Raw genomic sequence first — 19,996 nt, 5'->3', positions numbered from 1 at the left:
ATGGCAAGCCAATCACGGAATAGGGGGACAAGGGAGCCTTGATGACCTTGATGACCCAGACCAAACAACCATGACTGTCCTTGGTTCGAACCCCGGGGTTGTCTATCCTTAGGAGTGATCCCATGTCATCCTCTGTGTGGAGTTTGCATGTTTGCCCCGTGTCTGCACTGGGTTTTCTCCGGGTGCTCCGGTTTACCCACCATCAAAAAAACATGCGTGTTAGGGTTAATACTCCTGTTTGTGCCCCTGAATGAGGTATGGCAAAATGAACTGGAGGTGGTGCATGGCGGTTGCCCAATGCTCCTAGCAACACAAATAGGATGGGTTAAATGCAGAGCGTCATTTCCCCATGGTGATTAATAAAGTATATCAAAATAAAAAAAAATCTTGTCTTTAATTGATGAGGTCATCAAGGCGAGTCAGATGTAGTCCCCATAGAGCAACACCTGGCTGAAGGCTCTCATTGCTGACATCCTTTTCATTTTGGTCTATGAAAACACTGTCAGTAAGCAAAACAGTTGTGCAGAAATACTTGTGACAGCATATGCTTATATTTATATTTATTTTATTTATTATCATATTTATATATTATGTTTACATTTTTTAATTTTTTAAATTTGTTATTATATTTATATATTATTATGTTTTAGAAATTAAGAATTGAAGTGTGTTTTGTCAATGTGTTTTTGATTTTTACTGTATTTAAATTATATTTAGCTTTTCATTGTAATACTAAGAGTAATACTGAGGGCGTACTCACACTAGGCATGGTTGTCTTGTACCATACCCGAGCACAACTGTCCTCCCTCCCCACTCCCCTGCTGGTCTGCGCTCACATTACGCTTAACGTTCCAGGGTCGAGCACGCTTACATTATCACGGTGAAAAGAGAAGACCTCTATCATGGCACAGTGGAGCTCATGATTTTATTTACCTTGTGGTTTATTTGGCGTCATTTTGGCCATGGTGACATATGACCCTCCCATATGCCTTATAGATTTATCAACTGTGCAACGCAGCGTTTTTCAGTAAATCGTGTTGCCATGTTATTAAATAGGACAGTCACATAATTGACACCATAACGTTCCAGTTCCTTGCTCAGGAATGGTTAGCAATAACACTAGATGCATACCGTGCCAGAGTCCACCTGAACCCTGCCTGAGCGCAGCTCTTCAAGTGGGCCAGGGCACGGTACAGATGGACTCAGGCACAGTTAGCATTAACAATAACACTAGATGCATACCGTGCCTGAGTCCAACTGAACCCTGGCCGAGCCCAGCTCTACAAGCGGGCCATGGCACGGTACAGTGAACCATACTCGACCACGGTACGGAGCGATCACACAAGTCAAATGTGTTCAGGCACTGTACGGATTGCCTAGTGTGAGTACACAATTTTAGTTTGCAAGTAGTTTGCTACTAAAATGTTTGTGAGATGGGTAATACCCAGGGGGCAAAGAGGTTTTACTGAGATGGAATGTTGTAAAAGGTTGTGCACCAGAAATGATATCTAGGACCTTCTAGGATTATAACCTGAGTGGACGACCTGGTCAACTAGCTACTGGAAAGCTACAGGCAGCGAAAATTGCAAATCGCCACCACGGTTTCTGCGTCACCCTGTAATTGAAGGTATTTTGTGTTGTAGGTCATACCAAACTGAGTTAAACTTACCTGGGAATTGAAATGTTAAGCTGTTACTGCCAAGCCATTATTTGTGAAAATCAATGTCTCTGTTTTTATGAGAAAATCCCACTTTTATAATGAAAGAAATGAAATTCCTGGTGGCAATACATTTATTTCACTTTAATAATCTCTTCTTGGTTATTAACTACAGATTGACATTGCCCTTCAGCAGATATGACACAGAATTAACATAAGTTGAACACAAAATAATTCTTCACTTGGCCAGAATTAGAAGACGGGATTGCCAATTTACATACTGAATATAAATGTCCAACATTATAACAAATTTTTGTATCCACGGCAGTGTCATAGCAGCTATTTTGATTAAGTTTTTGCTTTCTAGTCATTTTCTGAGTCACTGCTGCTGTCACTGCTCTCAGTTGTTGCAGTGTTTATCTGCTGCATTTGGTTGCCAGTCCCTGGCAACGGCACCATATGTACAAACCCCAATTCCAATGAAGTTGGGACGTTGTGAAAAACGTGAATAAAAACAGAATACAATGATTTTCGACCTATATTCAATTGAATACACTACAAAGACAAGATATTTAATGTTCAAACTGATAAACTTTATTGTTTTTTTGCAAATATTCACTCATTTTGAATTTGATGCCTGCAACACATTCCAAAGAAGCTGGGACAGGGGCAACAAAAGACTGGGAAAGTTGAGGAATGCTCAAAAAACACCTGTTTGGAACATTCCACAGGTGAACAGGTTAATTGAAAACAGGTGAGTGTCATGATTGGGTATAAAAGGAGCATCCCCAAAAGGCTGTCGTTCACAAGCAACGATGGGGCGAGGTTCACCACTTTGTGAACAACTGCAGGAGCAAATAGTCCAACAGATAAAGAACAATGTTTCTCAACGTACAATTGCAAGAAATTTAGGGATTTCATCATCTACAATCCATAATATCGTCAAAAGATTCAGAGAATCCGGAGAAATCTCTGCACATAAGCGGCAAGGCCGAAAACCAACATTGAATGCCGGTGACCTTCGACCCCTCGGGCGGCACTGCACTAAAAACCGACATCATTCTGTAAAGGATATTACCACGTGGGCTCAGGAACACTTGGGAAAATCCTCGTCAGTTAACACAGTTCATCGCTACATCTACAAGTGCAAGTTGAAACTCTACCATGCAAAGCGAAAGCCATATATCAACATCACCCAGAAACACCACCGGCTTCTCTGGGCCCGAGCTCATCTGAGATGGACTGACGCAAAGTGGAAAAGTGTGCTGTGGTCTGACGAGTCCACATTTCAAATTGTTTTTGGAAATCATGGACGTCGTGTCCTCCGGGCTAAAGAGGAAGCGGACCATCCAGATTGTTATCAGTGCAGAGTTCAAAAGCCAGCATCTGTGATGGTATGGGGGGGGTGTTAGTGCCCATGGCATCATGGGTAACTTGCACATCTGTGAAGGCACCATCAATGCTGAAAGGTACATACAGGTTTTGGAGCAACATATGCTGCCATCCAAGCGACGTCTTTTTCAGGGACGTCCCTGCTTATTTCAGCAAGACAATGCCAAGCCACATTCTGCAAGTGTTACAACAGCGTGGCTTCGTAGTAAAAGAGTGAGGGTACTGGACTGGCCTGCCTGCAGTCCAGACCTGTCTCCCATTGAAATGTGTGGCGCATTATGAAGTGCCAAATACGACAACGGAGACCCCGGACTGTTGAGCAACTGAAGTCGTACATCAGCAAGAATGGGAAAGAATTCCACCTACAAAGCTTCAACAATTAGTGTCCTCAGTTCCCAAACGCTTATTGAGTGTTGTTAAAAGGTCAGGTGATGTAACACAGTGGTAAACATGCCCCTGTCCCAGCTTTTTTGGAACATGTTGCAGGCATCAAATTCAAAATGAGTGAATATTTGCAAAAAACAATAAAGTTTATTTACGTTACATTACATTACAGTCCTTTAGCCGACGCTTTTATCCAAAGCGACTTACAATAAGTGCATTTAACGTAGGAAATCAGGAGAACTACTAGTCATCAGAGGTCACAAGTGCATCTAAAGAAGCATCTAAGAGCAAAACCAGTTCTAAAGTAAAAGTGCAAGAAAGTGATTTTTTTGTTTTTTTTTAAATGAGTGAATACAATAAGTGCTAAGAACAAGTAGCAGGGTAGTAGTTCTTAAAGAGGTGAGTTTTTAACCTGCGCCGAAAGATGGGCAGCGACTCAGCTGTTCTGACATCAGTGGGGATTTCATTCCACCACTGTGGGGTCAGGACAGAAAAGAGCCGTGACCAGGTCGATTGGCAGCAAGGGCCTCTGAGCAACGGGGCAACCAGGCGTCCCGAGGTAGCAGAGCGAAGTGGTCGGGCGGGGGTGTAGAGCTTGACCATGGCCTGGAGATAGGAAGGAGCTGTTCCTTTCACTGCTCTGTAGGCTAGCACCAGAGCCTTAAACTGGATGCGAGCAGCTACTGGGAGCCAGTGTAGGGACATGAGAAGGGGAGTTGTGTGGGAGAACTTAGGGCGGTTGAACACCAGATGAGCTGCAGCTTTCTGAACAAAATCCAGAGGTCTGATGGCCAACGCCGGGGCACCAGCAAGGAGATGACCAGCACCTGGATGAGCACCTGTGCCATCTCGTCGGTGAGGAATGGACGAATCCTCCTGATGTTATAGAGAAATCTGCAGGAGCAAGCAACCGATACAACGTTTTCAGCAAACAACAGTTGGTTGTCCAGGATCACACCCAGATTCCTCACAGTCCGAATTGGCGTCACCACAGTGTTGTCAATGGTGATGGCCAGGTCTCAGTGCGGGCAACCTTTCCCCGGGAGGAACATCAGCTCTGTCTTGTCCAGATTGAGCTTCAGGTGGTATGTCGCCATCCACTCCAAGATGTCAGTGAAGCACGCAGCAGTTTATCAGTTTGAATATTAAATATCTCGTCTTTGTAGTGTATTCAATTGAATATAGGTTGAAAAGGATTTGCAAATCATTGTATTCTGTTTTTATTTACGTTTTACACAACGTCCCAACTTAATTGGAATTGGGGTTTGTAGCATGGAATTACCTTCTTTGCACAGGAACAGTTCTTCTGGCAGCCTTTGACACATCCACATGAGATTGTCTTGTTCATCAACATATGCCAGGCTGGCTGTGTAAATGGAACTAGAATTGCATTTCCATTATCTAGAGACCACCCAAATTCTGTGCATGAGGGATTTTCTGGCTTGGCGATATGTGCATTCTTGTCAATGATGGTTGCCAGAGCAGCCCTTTTCAGGTGCAGGAGAAATGCGTTCTCTGTTGGGGGTAGTAGATTTAAGAGTGTTGATCTGTTGTTCAGGAACTTGTATGCTCTCAGTTTGCCCAGATCAGAATCCTCAAAGTGATCAGCTGTGGTTGTGTACACAGCTATGGTGAGGTCTCACGCCTGGTTGAGGAGATCATCTGTTATGGCATCGGTGGAGTTCTCACCAAACTCTTCATGTGCAGGTGTGTCCAGACTCATGCTGCTCTTGAACCATGCCTTCTTTCCAGTGAAATATGGATAACTAGTGGTATCTCTACCACTCAGACTGTGGACGAAGGGCATGGCACAACACTGTGAAGGTCCCAGTGCCACAATCACTTCATGTATAGGCAGGTATGCATTCTGAGCTGTTCTCACCCACAGCTCTGGTAGATCGCTGAGGTGCATTGCACCACAGTACATGCATATGGTAATGATGTTGGTGTCATTGGCATGGATGACAACGGTCAACTCCTTCATTCTGGACACTGTAGAGGGTGTGGAGTATTATCCTAGTATCAGCCTCCTGCTATGTGGATTCCAGAGCATCCATAACAGACCCTTCTGTGAGTACCATGCTCTTCGTCTCTTCTTTGAACCCACCATGCAGGTAGAGATGAGTTGGGCAAAGAGCAGGCTCCAGTTGTTCTCACAGAGGAAGCTCAGAAGGTTTGGTTTGTTAGCTGACACTGCAAAAAAAAAAAACAGGAGCTGTGTACTGCTCACTGACTTCATAGACTTTGGCTGGTTTTGATCAGGCATATCTCTGTTCCTGCTCAGCTGACTTAAGGCTGGGTCCACTGTACCTGTCACAACAGAAGTGTATGATCTCAGTGCCGGCAGGCACATCATTCAGCAGCAGGTTTTTGTATCACTCAGTGATGGTTCCAAATCTTTCACCTTTGCGAAAAGACCAGTGTCGTATGGCGCACATAACATCAATGACTACTGCTGTCTTTTTGTCATCTTGAGGCAGATCAGAAATGCTGGTCACTTTGGTCTCCTCTTTCAGGATTTTTACTAGGCTTGCCTTGGTACCAGTTATTGCCATCTTTCTGGAAAAGGGACAGGGGGAAGTCACTGCACTCGTGGTTGCCTATGAAGTCAACAATGTTGAGTTCTCCACCACTGGCAATGATCTGTGTCATGCGCAGAAGGGCAGTAACGTCATTGCTTTTGTCAGGTACAAAAGTTTCCCTCCCGGACTTCTTTGGTTTCGTGTTTTGCGTGTGGAAGGTGTTAAGCTTCACAATACTCGTCTTCTTCTGATCACTGGACAGTGACTGTGGAATCTGCACACTGTCCAGTGGAAATGTTGATCAGGGATGGTGTGGCTGCTGTGAACGGCTTGGTCTCCACTGCTGCCATGACCTTGACTACCATCTCTGCATCCCCGGTGACATGACTCCCAACAATATTGATGGTGTGGGTTGGAGGAATGGAGGTGCAGCACAGACTTGAGCTCTGCAGAGATAGCTGCAGTGAGTGGTTTTGTGTAGACCCACTTCATCTGGGCAGCAGAGCTGAGTGTATTGCCATCCAGACCACTTGCCTCCTTGGCATCTACATATAAGTTTGCTCCAGAAGCATGTCAGGAGAGAAACCATTGTGATTGCCATCTGCTCTCCCCCCAACAAATGCACCCGCCATCAGTGCTTTATGTACCTCTGGGGCTGTTTCTGGCAGTTTCTTCATCTCATCCAAATACAGAGGCAAAGACTGCTGCCCATATTTAGCGGCCTGCTGCAGTGAGGTAGGGTAGCATTCGTGCTGATTGACAGAGATGTCCTACCCAGTCACCTTCCCGCTGGTAGTAGATAAACCTGTGGAGAATGAGAACAAATCTCTCTGACCAAGGCACTCCGTGTAATTTAAAATGTCTTTATTGAAACTTAGACATATCCAAAAAGGACCTAAAAATGCCCACGCATAGCGGCTTGGGCCTTCTTCAGGGCATAGTGAGACAAAACAGAAGTGAATGGTTTTTGTGCAGGCACAGAGCACAGGTGTTAATTGCTTGATTGGATCTGAAGCAACCAATTGCTAAGACCTGCCCCTCACACAGATCCTAGACACCAATCACATGCCAAACACAGTTCATTGTAAAAAGAAAACAAAAACACAGATTAAGTGTACACACACCCACAACTCATGTAAACACCGTGTGGGTGTCATTCAGTGCAAGACATTCCTTGACCTGAAAACCCAAAAAAGAATACAAAACCAATGGCTTTATCAATTGTAATTCTGAGTTTGTTGTATATCGCCTACAGTGCCCATGTGGGTGCTTTTATGTAGGTAGGAAATTAAAAGAACGTTTTTCTGAACACAAACATGCAATAAGGATCAACAATGAAGATTATCCAATGGCCAAACACTATAGAGAAATGCACTATAGCGACCCTTCATCCTTAAGAGTCCAGGGTATTGAGATGATAAAGAAATCTGTATGTGGGGGGGATAGATTGAAAAAGTTGCTGCAGCAGGAAACTTTTTGGATCTGGAATTTTAAGGCAATGGAATATCCAGGTTTGAACAAGGAGATAGACTATAGGCCTTTTTTGTAAAAATTTCTAATTTAAAGTCTACTGTTTTTCTGAGTCACTGTGAACATGTACCTTTATTGTGATATAGTTGTGGGTGTGTGTACACTTAATCTGTGTTTTTGTTTTCTTTTTACAGTGAACTGTGTTTGGCATGTGATTGCTCTCTAGGATCTGTGTGAGGGGCGGGTCTTAACAATTGGTTGCTTCAGATCCAATCAAGCAACTAACACCTGTGCTCTGTGCCTGCACAAAAACCATTCACTTCTGTTTTGTCTCACTATGCCCTGAAGAAGGCCCAAGCCGCTATGCGTGGGCATTTTTAGGTCCTTTTTGGATATGTCTAAGTTTCAATAAAGACATTTTTAATTACACGGAGTGCCTTGGTCAGAGAGATTTGTTCTCTTTTTCTCATCTGAAACTACTAACCTTGGACCAAAGAGCACCCAACAAATATATTACTTAACTACAGAGAGGACTGAGCACGCCACTGACTCCAAACATAAACCTGTGGAGAATGTCTGACATCTCCAGGAAGATTGACCAGAAAACTGCTGTTGGCTGCTCATTCAGTGATTCCTGGAAGAGCAAAATCTGCTCTCGTAAGACTGATAACTCTGGACATGTCATCCAGATGATCTCTAACTTCTGAGTGGCAGTGGTGTCTTTCTCAAACAACATCTTCAAGATATTTTCTACCTGTGACTGCCAGTGTTCTGTTTCTGTGTCTGCTGCCCATGCCTCAAATGCTTCCCAGTACAGGCACCACATGGCCTCACTGAGGATCCTGAGGGCAAGTATGGTTTGGTAGTAGCCAGCCTTATCAAACATCTTCTTGGCGGTCCCTTCCTGATACAGACCAGCTGCGACAAGAAGATCCTCTGCACCTGCATCCCTGATGATCTTGCAAACAGTCTTCATGTAGTTGTGAGCTTGGTGAAAGCCCCCCAGCTGCAAGACTACACTGCAGAACTCGTCTCTGTGTTTGCCTCTGATGGCAACTGCGAGTTCATATGTAGCCTGAGCTTCAGTGATAATGGTATATTTGTCTCCCAGTGCACTTGATGTCTTGACCAGCCGTTTCATCTCTTCTTTCGGGACAGCAGGATCAGTTGGAGATGCTGGGATGAGAGGAAGATAGCCAATGATGCTGGTCTGTCTATGTGAGTGGGGGTCTGCAAAGAAGGCAGAAAAGCCAGACAGTCCTGCTTCTGCGTCTGGAGGAGCATCCAACAACTGCGAAGTTGTAACCATTCTTGCTAGGCGCCACACAAGCAACAGCTCTTCAGCCATATTATTTGAGGAAGTCACCAGACTCTCTAGTTTCTCAATGTGCTCAAGTGATCTGGACCTCTGCCTGTCTTTAGCTGAGATGTGACACATGGGAGCAGGTGAGCCAGCAACATCATAGAGTCTTTCTTCTGTTAGATGTGGAAGTTGGGAGTCTGGCACCCTCCTGCACTCTCTTGATCTCTTGGTTTTCAATTATGATTGCAGTGGTGGCATTGAAACCCCCACCCTCTAGTGTCTTCTTCTTCCAGTCCAGATTGTCCATGGCAAACACATGGAGAATATCACAATTTTTCGTCATGATCTCTGGGATGTAAACCCCATCAGTTTCAACCTGCTGCATGACATTCTTACTCTGTGCTGTCGGCTGATGATGCAGGCGTTCATAACTGCTCCCAAGCCCCAGTCTGATGTTCAGCATAATTAGTGATTTACTATGTGTCTGATTGAATATGTAGTAGGAAGTGGCTATACCCAAAAGTGTTGGTACCCCAGAGACATGCTGTTGAACATGCTGTGACATAATGATAGCTTTCTCTGCTGTTAGCTGATCAACAATGACTCCTCCATTGTCACTGAGTTCTGGTATCTTGCCATTAAGCAGCATGGTTGTGAAGTTGAAGAGTGAGTCAGGAACCATGTCATTACCAGATGTGAAGGATATCTCAGTTGAATGCTTCTCACGAGTTTGCCTCTTGCAATTCACACAATCTGCTCGAAGAATATTTGCAGTTTGCCGCAGTGCATGGTATTTCTCATTCATATGAGCTGCTTCTAGTCACCTCAGCTTCTCTAGGGCATCACCTGATGCATCATCTGAAAGCATATATTGTGCTCATTCAATTGGAGGGCTTAGTTTGTTATAGTATGAACTATCGCAGAGATATTCGATCATAAAGAGAATGATGGCATCTGATCCCACCAGTGTAATAACGCTATTTTGCAATAGGGGTTGCATGGTTTGGACCCACCCTGTAGCTTTCCAGTAGCTGGTTAACCAGGTTGTCCACCCAGGTTGTGATCCTTGAAAGTCCTAGATATCATTTCTGGGTACCAACCTTTTACAGCTTTCCATGTCTGATTTCCAGAGAAGGGGGGGTGGGGTTTGCCCCCTGGGTATAGCATAAAATTGTTGGTACTTACCATGGAGATGTATACCTTACTTTGTTATATTTAGAACTGTGTTTGTCTTTTGCCAGTTTTACCATACAGCCAGTTCCTGCATTAAAGAATGGTTAACTTGGAGCACCTTATCACTGCAGTTAATGTGGAGGAGTTTATCTGCTGGTGGATTTAAGGTGGATGTCAGGACACATTTAGTTCTATCTTTTCCCTTTTTACCTGTGCTTTATTTTTTATTGTTTTTAAAAAATTTTATTCTGTTTATATATATATATATATATATATATATATATATATATCGGCAATTAATACACACATTGGCAAAGAAGCCTAATATGGAATGAAAATTATGACATTTGATCATTTTCGTTAATAACATTCGTTCATCATCGATTATATTGTAAAGATCAGATCGTGTTGGTTGTTTTGGTCGAGAACATTTACCCCCGGCAAAGACGGATTCCTACGATGGTTTGTGGAGACTTCCGGCAAATCCTTCCAGTGGTCAAGGGATGTACTACACCTAACATTGTCAATGCTAGCCTGAAGGCATGCAATGTTGTTTACCCTCAGGCGCTTGAGCATTGAGTGATTAATACACACATTGACAAAGAAGCTTGATGAATGGATTGAAAATTATGACATTTGATTATTTTCGATAATAAGATTCGTTCATTCGACAATCACATGTATCATATCGTAAATTATCCTATATTTCATCATTGATTATATCAGAAAGATCAAATCGTGTTGGTTGTTTTGGTGAGAACATTTTCCCCGGGACAACGCCGGGTACCTCTCCTAGTATATATATATATATATATATATATATATATATATATATATATATATATACATACATACGTGTATATACATACGTGTATATATATATATATATATATGCGAATTCGGGGGGGGGGGCAGTTCTCGGCCAGAGCGTCACAGCCGGGACGCGAACTCGAATTTCCCGCACCGCGGACGTCAACGTTAACCAGTCGACTAAAGGGTCCGACCCGTTAGCCAAGGGTACTTATTCGTGTACGTTACACTACCCCCCTCTTCCAGGAAGTGCGTCCCAGCGCTTCAGCATATCAGCTCCCTCACGCCTCGCTTCCGACGAGGACCTCATAGTCTCACCATCTCACTTCTGACAGCAATGTAGCGAGTTCGGGGTCCCACTTCTGACACCAATGCAGCGAATTCAGGGGCGCAGTCCAGAGCACCGCCACAGCCGGGACGTGAACCCATGTCTCCCACACCGCAAGCGACAACGTTAACCAGTCGATTAAAGGGTCCGACCCATTAGCCAAGGGCTAGCAAGTCTATTTATCCGTGGTCGTTACACTACCACCTTCCTTCAGGAATGTGTCCCCGCGCTTCAGCATCAGCTCCCTCACGCCTCTGGGCGCACGCGCTTCCGATGGCCTCACGGTCTCACCATCCCACTTCTTACACCAATGTAGCGAATTTGGGGCATATCAGCGCCCTCACGCCTCTGGGCGCACACGCTTCCGATGACCTCACAGTCTCACCATCCCACTTCTGGGGGGGGGGGGGCAGGGAACCGCCACCACAGCCAGGACGCAAACTCGTGTATGCCTCACCGCGGGCGACAACGTTAACCAGTCGACTAAAGGGTCCAACCCATTAGCCAAGGGCTAGCGAGTCTACTTCTGACACCAATGCAGCGAATTCGGGGGGCAGCTCGGCCGGACCGTCACAGCCGGGACGCGAACTCGGATTTCCCGCATCGCGGGCGACAACGTTAACCAGTCGACTAAAGGGTCCGACCCGTTAGCCAGGGGCTAACCTGTCTACTTATTCGTGTACGTTACTATACACACACACACACACACACACACACACACACACACACACACACACACACACACACACACACACACACACACACACACACACACACACACATATGATACATTGCTGGTCTGAACTATCGGACTGTTTTGATCTAGTGGACTGGGACATCTTCCGTGATTCGTCGGATGGCAAAATTGACGAGTACACGGAAGCAGTTATTTGATTCATCCGGAAGAGCATTGAGGTGGTACCCACTAAAAAAGTTCGGGTGCATCCAAACCAGAAACCATGGATGAACAGTTCTGTTCGGTCTGCTCTTGCAGCACGAGACACCGCCTTCGCCACGGGAGACGAAGCGGAGAAGAAGAAAGCCTTCTATGATCTCCGGAAAGTGATCAAAGCAGCCAAACGAGAATACAGCAGGGGAACAACTAAGTGCTAACGACCCACGAAGCATGTGGCAGGGATTACAAACAATACTGGATTTCAACGGGAGACTCAGCAGCTACGCCAACGCCACTGCCTCCCTCCTGGGTGAGCTTAATAGGTTTTCGTTCTTTTTGAGGTTTTTGACACCAACCTCCCGTGAGAAGAGTCCACCGCTGCCGATATGGACAGCGCGCTGGCCATCGCCAAGTCCGACATGCGCAGGTCATTCATGCGCGTGAACACCGGCAAAGCAGCCGGCCTGGACGGCATTCCAGACCGGGTGATCAGAGCGTGCGCAGCGCAGCACAGCGCAGCACAGCGCAGCTGGCGGATGTCTTCATGGATATTTTCAACCTCTCCCTTTCCCTGTGTGTAGTTCCCTCCTGCTTTACATAATCAGTCCTTGTACCAGTGCCGAAGAAGACCGAGGTAACATGCTTGAATGATTGGCCCCCTGTTGTGCTCACTCCCATAGTGAGTAAATGCTTTGAGAGGCTTGTTACGGACTAATCTGTAGCATGTTACCACCCACCCTTGACCCCCACCAATTTGACTACCGACAAAATAGATCCACTGATGACGCAATAGCCACTACACTCCATATCACCCTCACCCACCTGGAGAACAGGAACTCCTATTTGAGAATGTTGTTTGTAGACTACAGCTCAGCAATCAACACCATAGTCCCGTCCAGATTCTGTACCAAGCTCAGGGATTTAGGACTCAGCCTCAGCCTGTGCAGCTGGATCCTGAACTTCCTGTCGAACCGAAGCCAGGTGGTGAGGATGGGCTCCAACACCTCTGCCCCTCAACTCAGGAGCCCCTCAGGGCTGCGTCCTGAGTCCCCTCCTCTACTCTGTACACCCATAACTGCGTGGCCACACAAAGCTCCAATTTGGTGAAGTTTGCTGATGACAAAACCGTAACTGGCCTGATCACCGACAATGACGAGACAGCATACAGAAGAGACGTCAATAATCTAACAAAGTAGTGCCAGGAGAATAACCTCTCTCTCAACATCGACAAAACCAAGGAGCTGATTGTGGACTACAGGAAGAGAGGGGGGAGGCTGGACCCCATCACCATCAATGAGACTGCTGTAGAGAGGGTCAAGAGCTTCAAGTTCCTCGGTGTCCACATTACCGAGGACATTGCTTGGGATGAACACACCAGCCATGTGGTGAAAAAGGCACAGCAACGTCTCTTTCACCTCAGGAGACTGAAGAAGTTCAGCATGGGGCCCAGGATTCGGGCCTTCAGAGGCACAACCGAGAGCATCCTGACTGGATGCATCACTGCCTAGCATGGGAACTGTACTGCCCACAACAGCAAAACTCTGTAGAGGGTTGTGCGGACAGCACAGGACATCAGCGGACGTGATTTCCCCTCCATCCACGACATATACAATGGACGTTGTGTCAAGCAAAGCAAACATCGTATCTGTGGTGCTCTTTCGTAGCATGAAACCATACTGTTGCTCGTTAATAGTCACCTCTCCTCTTCACCTAGCTTCGATTACTCTTTCTCATATCTTCATGCTGTGGCTGATCAACTTTATACCTCTGTAGTTGCTACAGTTCTGCACATCGCCCTTGTTCTTGAACATCATTGTATTGTATACCAATTGTATTGATTATGATTCAGCATAGCAATGCTAATAGTAAAATGTGTTTGTGTGTGTGTGTGTGTTTGTGTGTGCGTGTGTGTGTGTGTGCGTGTATGTGTGTCTGTGTGTGCGTGTTTGTGTGTGTGTGTGTGTGTGTGTGCGTGTTTGTGTGTGTTTGTCTGTGTGTGCGCGTGTGTGTGCGTGCATGTTTGTGTGTGTACATGCGTGCGTGCGTGCGTGTGTGTGTCTGTGCATGCGTGTTTGTGTGTGTGTGTGTATGTGTGTGTGTGTGTGTGTGTGTGTTTGCCAATTAGGAGGAAAGGAGACACAGGAGTTGCCAAATAGGTCAACCGTGCAGATTTATTTCCAATTAATTTTTTGGTGTGTTTGTTAAATGGGTACAGGGAGAGAGGCCGATAGTATGATACTATGAGCTGTATGCATGAAAAACTGGAAAGAACTGTTTCCTGTAACACCTGTAAATGAGATTTTTTAAAAATGTTCCCCTTTTTTTCTCCCCAACTGCATCCAGCCAATCACCCCACTCTTCTGAGCCGTGCTGGTCGCTGCTCCACCCCGTCTGCCGATCTGTGGAGGGCTGCAGACTACCACATGCCTCCTCCAATACATGTGGAGTCACCAGCCACTTCTTTTCACCTGACAGTGAGGAGTTTCCCCAGTGGGACGTAGCACGTGGGAGGATAAAGCTATTGCCCCCAGTCCCCCCCCCCCCGAGCAGGCGCCCCGACCGACCAGAGGAGGCGCTAGTGCAGCGACCAGGACACATACCCACATCCGGCTCCCCACCCACAGACACGGCCAGTTGTGTCTGTAGGGACGCCCGCCCAAGCCAGAGGTTATTCCTCCGGGGTTATTCAAGTGGGGATTCAAACCGGCGATCCTCATGTTGGTTTAAATGAGAATTGACTTATTCTAAAAGGGTAACTGCAAAAGCTTGTTCAAGCTTGTTTATGTATCATTATAATGCGTTTTATGAACTATACAGAGCATCCAAGAAAACTCTTGACTGGTGTCCTTCCCGAGACCCTGAATTTACCTCTATTGTCTTAAGATTATCAAATATTTTGCTTGATATATTGAAACATTATCGCTATTCTAGCCATCCTTGCTAAAATATTAGAACAAACAATCCAGAAGTGTTCATTCTGTATAATGTTGTGAATTTGCTTTAAATGAGAAAACGACAGATGTGTGTGAGATGTGAGCGCTAACATTTTTCGATTCATATAACAATTATAGTATAACAAAATATTACCCCTTATTTCCTATTTCTCAGAAAATAATGCAAAATAATTTGTAAAATTAATTGTAAATAAATTGCACACAAACCCAGCAAAATGAACTGTGATTTGGCAAAACCCTGTAGCCAAAGATGACTGTTTTTCCTCAAGAGAACAGAGAACACCGTATCTACTAGGAGGCTGCGGTGTTTTCCCAACAACAAGCCTTTGATTACAAGTGACGTAAACGCCCTCCTCAATGACAAGAAGGGAGCTTTCAGGTCTGGTGACTAGGATGAACTGAAATGGGTGCAGAGGAAGCTCAGGGAGAAGCTGAAGGAGAGCAAGGGAACCTACAGGCGAAGATGGAGGACAGCCTGCAGGACAACAACACAAAAGAGGTGTGGAGCAGCATGATGAAGGTAACTGTCTACAAGCAGGCTAACAACCTGCAAGGGGCTAGAGATTTGGACGGCCAACGAGCTGAACCAGCTCTTCAACAGGTTTGACTCCAGGGCTCATTGTCTCCCACCCCCAAACTCCACCAACAACTTTCCACTCTGTCCTCCTCCCTCTGCTCCTCCAGCCCTGCTCAGCTACCAGACCAGACTGCCTCCCCTCCTTTGGCCCTGTCTGGACCCATTCACACATCTTACCTGCCCCTTTGTCCCATTCAGTACCCTTTCCCTTCACTCTCCCTCTCCAGCGCCCCTGACTTTGTTCACACCTCCCCTCCATTCCCCTCCTGCTCCAGCCCCACCATTTCCTCACTTCACAACTCTGCAGCGCCCCCATCATTCTTCCCCCTGAGACCACTGCCACAGCCAATGACCCCCACCACCTCCCACTCCGCTGTCTTCATCAGTACAGCTCAGTTGAAGAGCGAGCTGGGGAAACGCCACACCAGGAAGGCTGTGGGCCCTGATGTTGTGAGCTTGAGGGTGCTCAAAGTCTGTCTGGACCAGCTGTGTGGAGTACTCCATTACCTCTTTAACCTGAGCCTCAGTCTTGGAACAGGTCCCATCAATGTGGAAAACATCTTGCCTGGTACCGGTACCAAAGAAAAGGAACCCCAGTGTTCTATAGACTGGTAGCCTTGACATCCCACATCATGAAGACAGTGGAAAGACTAGTGCAAGCACACATGAGGCCCCTGGTGAAGACATTTTTGGACCCCCTGCAGTTTGCCTACCAGGCAGATATTGGTGTGGATGACGCCATCATCTACCTGCTACACAGAGTTTGCTCCCATTTAGACAAGGCTGGCAGCACTGTGAGGGTCATCTTTGACTTCTCCAGTGCATTTAACACCATACAGCCCTTACTGCTTGCAGATGAGCTGCTGAGTATTAAGGTGGACTTCCCCATTATTTACTGGATTACGAACTACCTGAACACCAGGCCACAGTTTGTACGGCTGCAGGGATGTGTGTCAGACTGGTGCCCCTCAGGGTAAACTTCTGTCTCCCTTCCTCTTCACCCTCTATACCTCAGACTTCAGGCACAACATAGCTACTTGCCATTTGCAGAAGTTCTCCATTGATTCTTCTATTGTGGGATGTGTCAGTGGAGTACAGAGGACTGGTGGACAGTTTTGCTGAGTTGTGTGAGCATATCCACCTGCTACTCAAAATCAGCAAGATAAAGGAGAGTGTGGTGGACTTTAGGAGGACTGGGGTCCCCCTGTCTCCTGTTTCCATCCAGGGAGAGGATGTGGAGGTGGTCTAGAGCCACAAGTGCCTGAGGGTGCACCTGGATAATAAACTGGATTGGACTGGTAACACAGATGTCCTATACAAGTGGGGCCAGAGCCATCTTTATTTCCTGAGGAAGCTCTGGTCCTTGGGGCGGGGGGTGGGGCAGCATCAAAGAGGGTGACATTAAGTGGCTGAACAAGCGTTATTAGTGTGCTGCCAGTTCCTAAATGAATGGCGGCTTTTATTTTGACACGGAAGGAAGTTGAGTTTGGCGGCTGTTGTGCATGGGCCACAAAGAAGAAAAAAAATCAATCACAAAGACGAACAAAGATAAAAGGAGCTCACAACGGGAGAGATGGAGAGTGTGGCATGAGCTGCATATGCATGCTATCTGAGAGCCAACTAGTCACAGTTAAACCAAAATTGGAGAACTTCATCTTGCTGGCCGTCTACAGGGATGCCACTGGTGGGCTAATATATCCTTTTTTGTCATTAGAATTCATTGCTGGTTAGCGTTTTTGTTACAATTAATTACTAGTTAGCATTCTGGTATTAGGCTAATGTTAAAACGGTTAGCAAATTACTCAGATTGCCTTGCTGTGTAGTTTATCTCATGTGTAGTTCAGTTAGCTTGAGGTTAGCTATGTTCTGTGCAATTAAGTTCAATGTGTATGGTTATATATCAATTTAATTGGATAAGGGATGTAGAATATTGGTGAAATTCATTGTGTTCATACCCTTAAAAAGAATGATTAAGTACAAAAGTGAGGTTTATTTTTCTGTACTTGTGGAATGGAATTAGCAGTAATGGCAGCATTATTTTTTCCTCTCTTTTTGTATTGTAAAGGTTTTCAACTTAACAACGCACCCTTCAAAAAGCTTGAAAGTTAATTAATTCAATTAAAACAAGACTAAAGAAGATTGCTGTTTGAGTTGTGCCATAAAGTCCCTGTGGTTGGCTAAGGCCTTTTTCAAGTTTGGGCAGGAGCTGAAGCAAATTCCCCAAAATAACTTGACAATTAGAGAGAAGAAAAGAGAAATCTACTTTATTTTGTCATTGTATTCTTACAATGAATTGTATTGTTACAACAAATGTGTTCTCTGCCTTTAACCCATCCTATTGTATCAGAGCAGTTGGCAGCTGCAGCACTCGGGGACCAACTCCAGTTCTTCTATTCAATGCCTTGCTCAGGAGCACAGACAGGAGTATTAACCCTAACATGCATATCTTTTGGATGGTGGGAGGAAACCGGAGAACCTGGAGGAAACCCATGCAGACACGCGGAGAACACGCAAACTCCACACAGGAAGGACCTCGGAAGGCCTGGGGTTCGAACCCAGGACCTTCTTGCTGTGAGGCAACAGCGCTAATCACTGGGCCACCATGCCACCCATTAGGAAAGCTGGTTCTGTCCTTGGTGTCACCCTGGACACTTTAGAGTAGGTGGCCAATAGGAGAATGAGGACCAAACTCCTGGCCATCATGGGAAATCCCTCCTATCCCCTACATGACACTACAGCAGAGCAGATAAGCTCCTTCAGCAACAGATTATTACAACCACCTTGCACTGAAGAGTGCTATAGGAGATCTTTTTCGGCCTGCCGCAATAAGACTGTACAACCCCTCATGGGGGTGGTCAGTCAGGCTGGGGGATGTTAACTCACACTGGACTGTTCTTACTGTATGTAATGTTTTAGATGTCTATTTTATTCTATTGTCACTTATTTTGTTGTTGTATGTGATGTGGGCTGCTGTAAAGCCTTAATGTCCCCTTGGGGATCAATAAAGTACCTATCAATCAATCAATCTACTTAACTATCTATCACCAGTTGGTCTGGGAGCAATGCTGTAAAAACAACTCTACCTTCCTGGAGAAAAGAAGTTACATGTTAAAACTTCAAAACATCTAACTGGTTGTCTTGTCTTCAGAGACCAGAGGCCTTGTAAGTCAACCCACCAATAATTGTGTCTTAGAATGACCACAATTTACAGGCACCCCAAAATTAACCTCATAGGATTACCACCTGATGAGATACGACTATCAAAACAAGTTTTTAGATTACTGTAGCCCAAATAAGGTCTTGGCCAGACTCACCATATTTTGATTAATCTATGTTGGATTATTCCGATATTGGCTGTGTAATTTAAAGGCTGTTGAGACTTGTAGAAAGTTCACCTCTGCAACATGACTCTGTGATACCTTCTGACACTAGCCACCATCATAATATAAGTGACACCATACAAAAAATGTAAACCACAAATTCTCTGAATTTTGGGGGTGAGCCTGAAATTATGCTCATATTTAGTACTCTGACCAAAATGAACACAGCTGCACCATAAATCCTGGCCATGGCTTTAAGGCCCACGGGGAGGCCATTAGGCTGTCAGTATTAAACATTATTGCTTGGACTATGCTCAATTTCATGTGAAGCGGAATACTGAAGTTTTTTGTTTTTTTTACAAAACTCAAGTAAACATATAGGATATTGTCTCATTTAGAATGAGGACTTTCACGGTCACAGTGTGCATGTGCATGTAGTCAGTGATAGTGTCTGAAGAGCCTTACCTGTATGTACTCAGTGAGTGTGTTGAAGACCTGCTTGGCCACGTTGATAGCCTTGGAGAAATTTCTCTGGCCTTGCTCATCAATCACATCCTTTCCAGAGTAGTACCAGTAGAAATCACTAATAGACTCCTGGTGGCAAGAGGGGGATACAAGGGTCAGGACAGAAGAGGGCAATGAAGGAGAACAAAAAAGAAAAAGTAAAGGGAGTGTTAAGGAAAAGGGATAAGTGAGTGAAAGAGGGAGAAAAAACGAGGACAGGAAGTGAGGGACAGAGGGAAGTGGACAGGAAGGAAGCAAAGAGCAAAAGGGAAGCTGTGAGTAAATGACAGATAGATGAAAGACAATATAAGGGTGGGTGAGATGATGAAAAAAATCCCAGCATTTGGAAATTAAGCCTCATAAAACAAAATTATCCCAAGTTTTTCTTATAATTCTCTTAAATCTGTCCTTCCAAGAAGTGTGCAAGATTCATATGTCAGATTCATAAAATGTTGTTAAAGGCCCACATTAGTCAAAAACTGCTCCAATGCAATAAAACATATTTTCTTAAGTTACTTATTGGTTTTAGTCCAAAAACTGTAGATTTGCTGTGGGTTTGACATACTGGTCATGAAGCACAACCAAGCACAAGTGCCTCTCACATGTGAGACTTGCAACTTGATGGAGCACCTGCACGTTTGTGCGTTTTCTCCATGAGTTATAACTTTTATGCTCACAACTATATTCAATTGACTAAAACCGTCTAA

General features: G+C 45.2%; 1 protein-coding gene across 1 annotated transcript in view; it reads right to left on the bottom strand.

The window, feature by feature from the left end:
• The window catches only part of ryr2a (ryanodine receptor 2a (cardiac)), a 1,161,183-nt gene that overhangs the window by 444,604 nt on the left and 696,583 nt on the right, over nt 1-19,996 (bottom strand). The window contains 1 exon segment of the mRNA XM_056296806.1: nt 19,251-19,379. Coding sequence (XP_056152781.1) covers nt 19,251-19,379 — 129 coding nt within the window.

The sequence above is a fragment of the Lampris incognitus genome, chromosome 17, assembly GCF_029633865.1.
Source record: "Lampris incognitus isolate fLamInc1 chromosome 17, fLamInc1.hap2, whole genome shotgun sequence".
NCBI lineage: Eukaryota > Metazoa > Chordata > Actinopteri > Lampriformes > Lampridae > Lampris > Lampris incognitus.
Note: the sequence above shows the minus strand (reverse complement) of the source record. Positions and strands in the feature narration are given on the sequence as shown.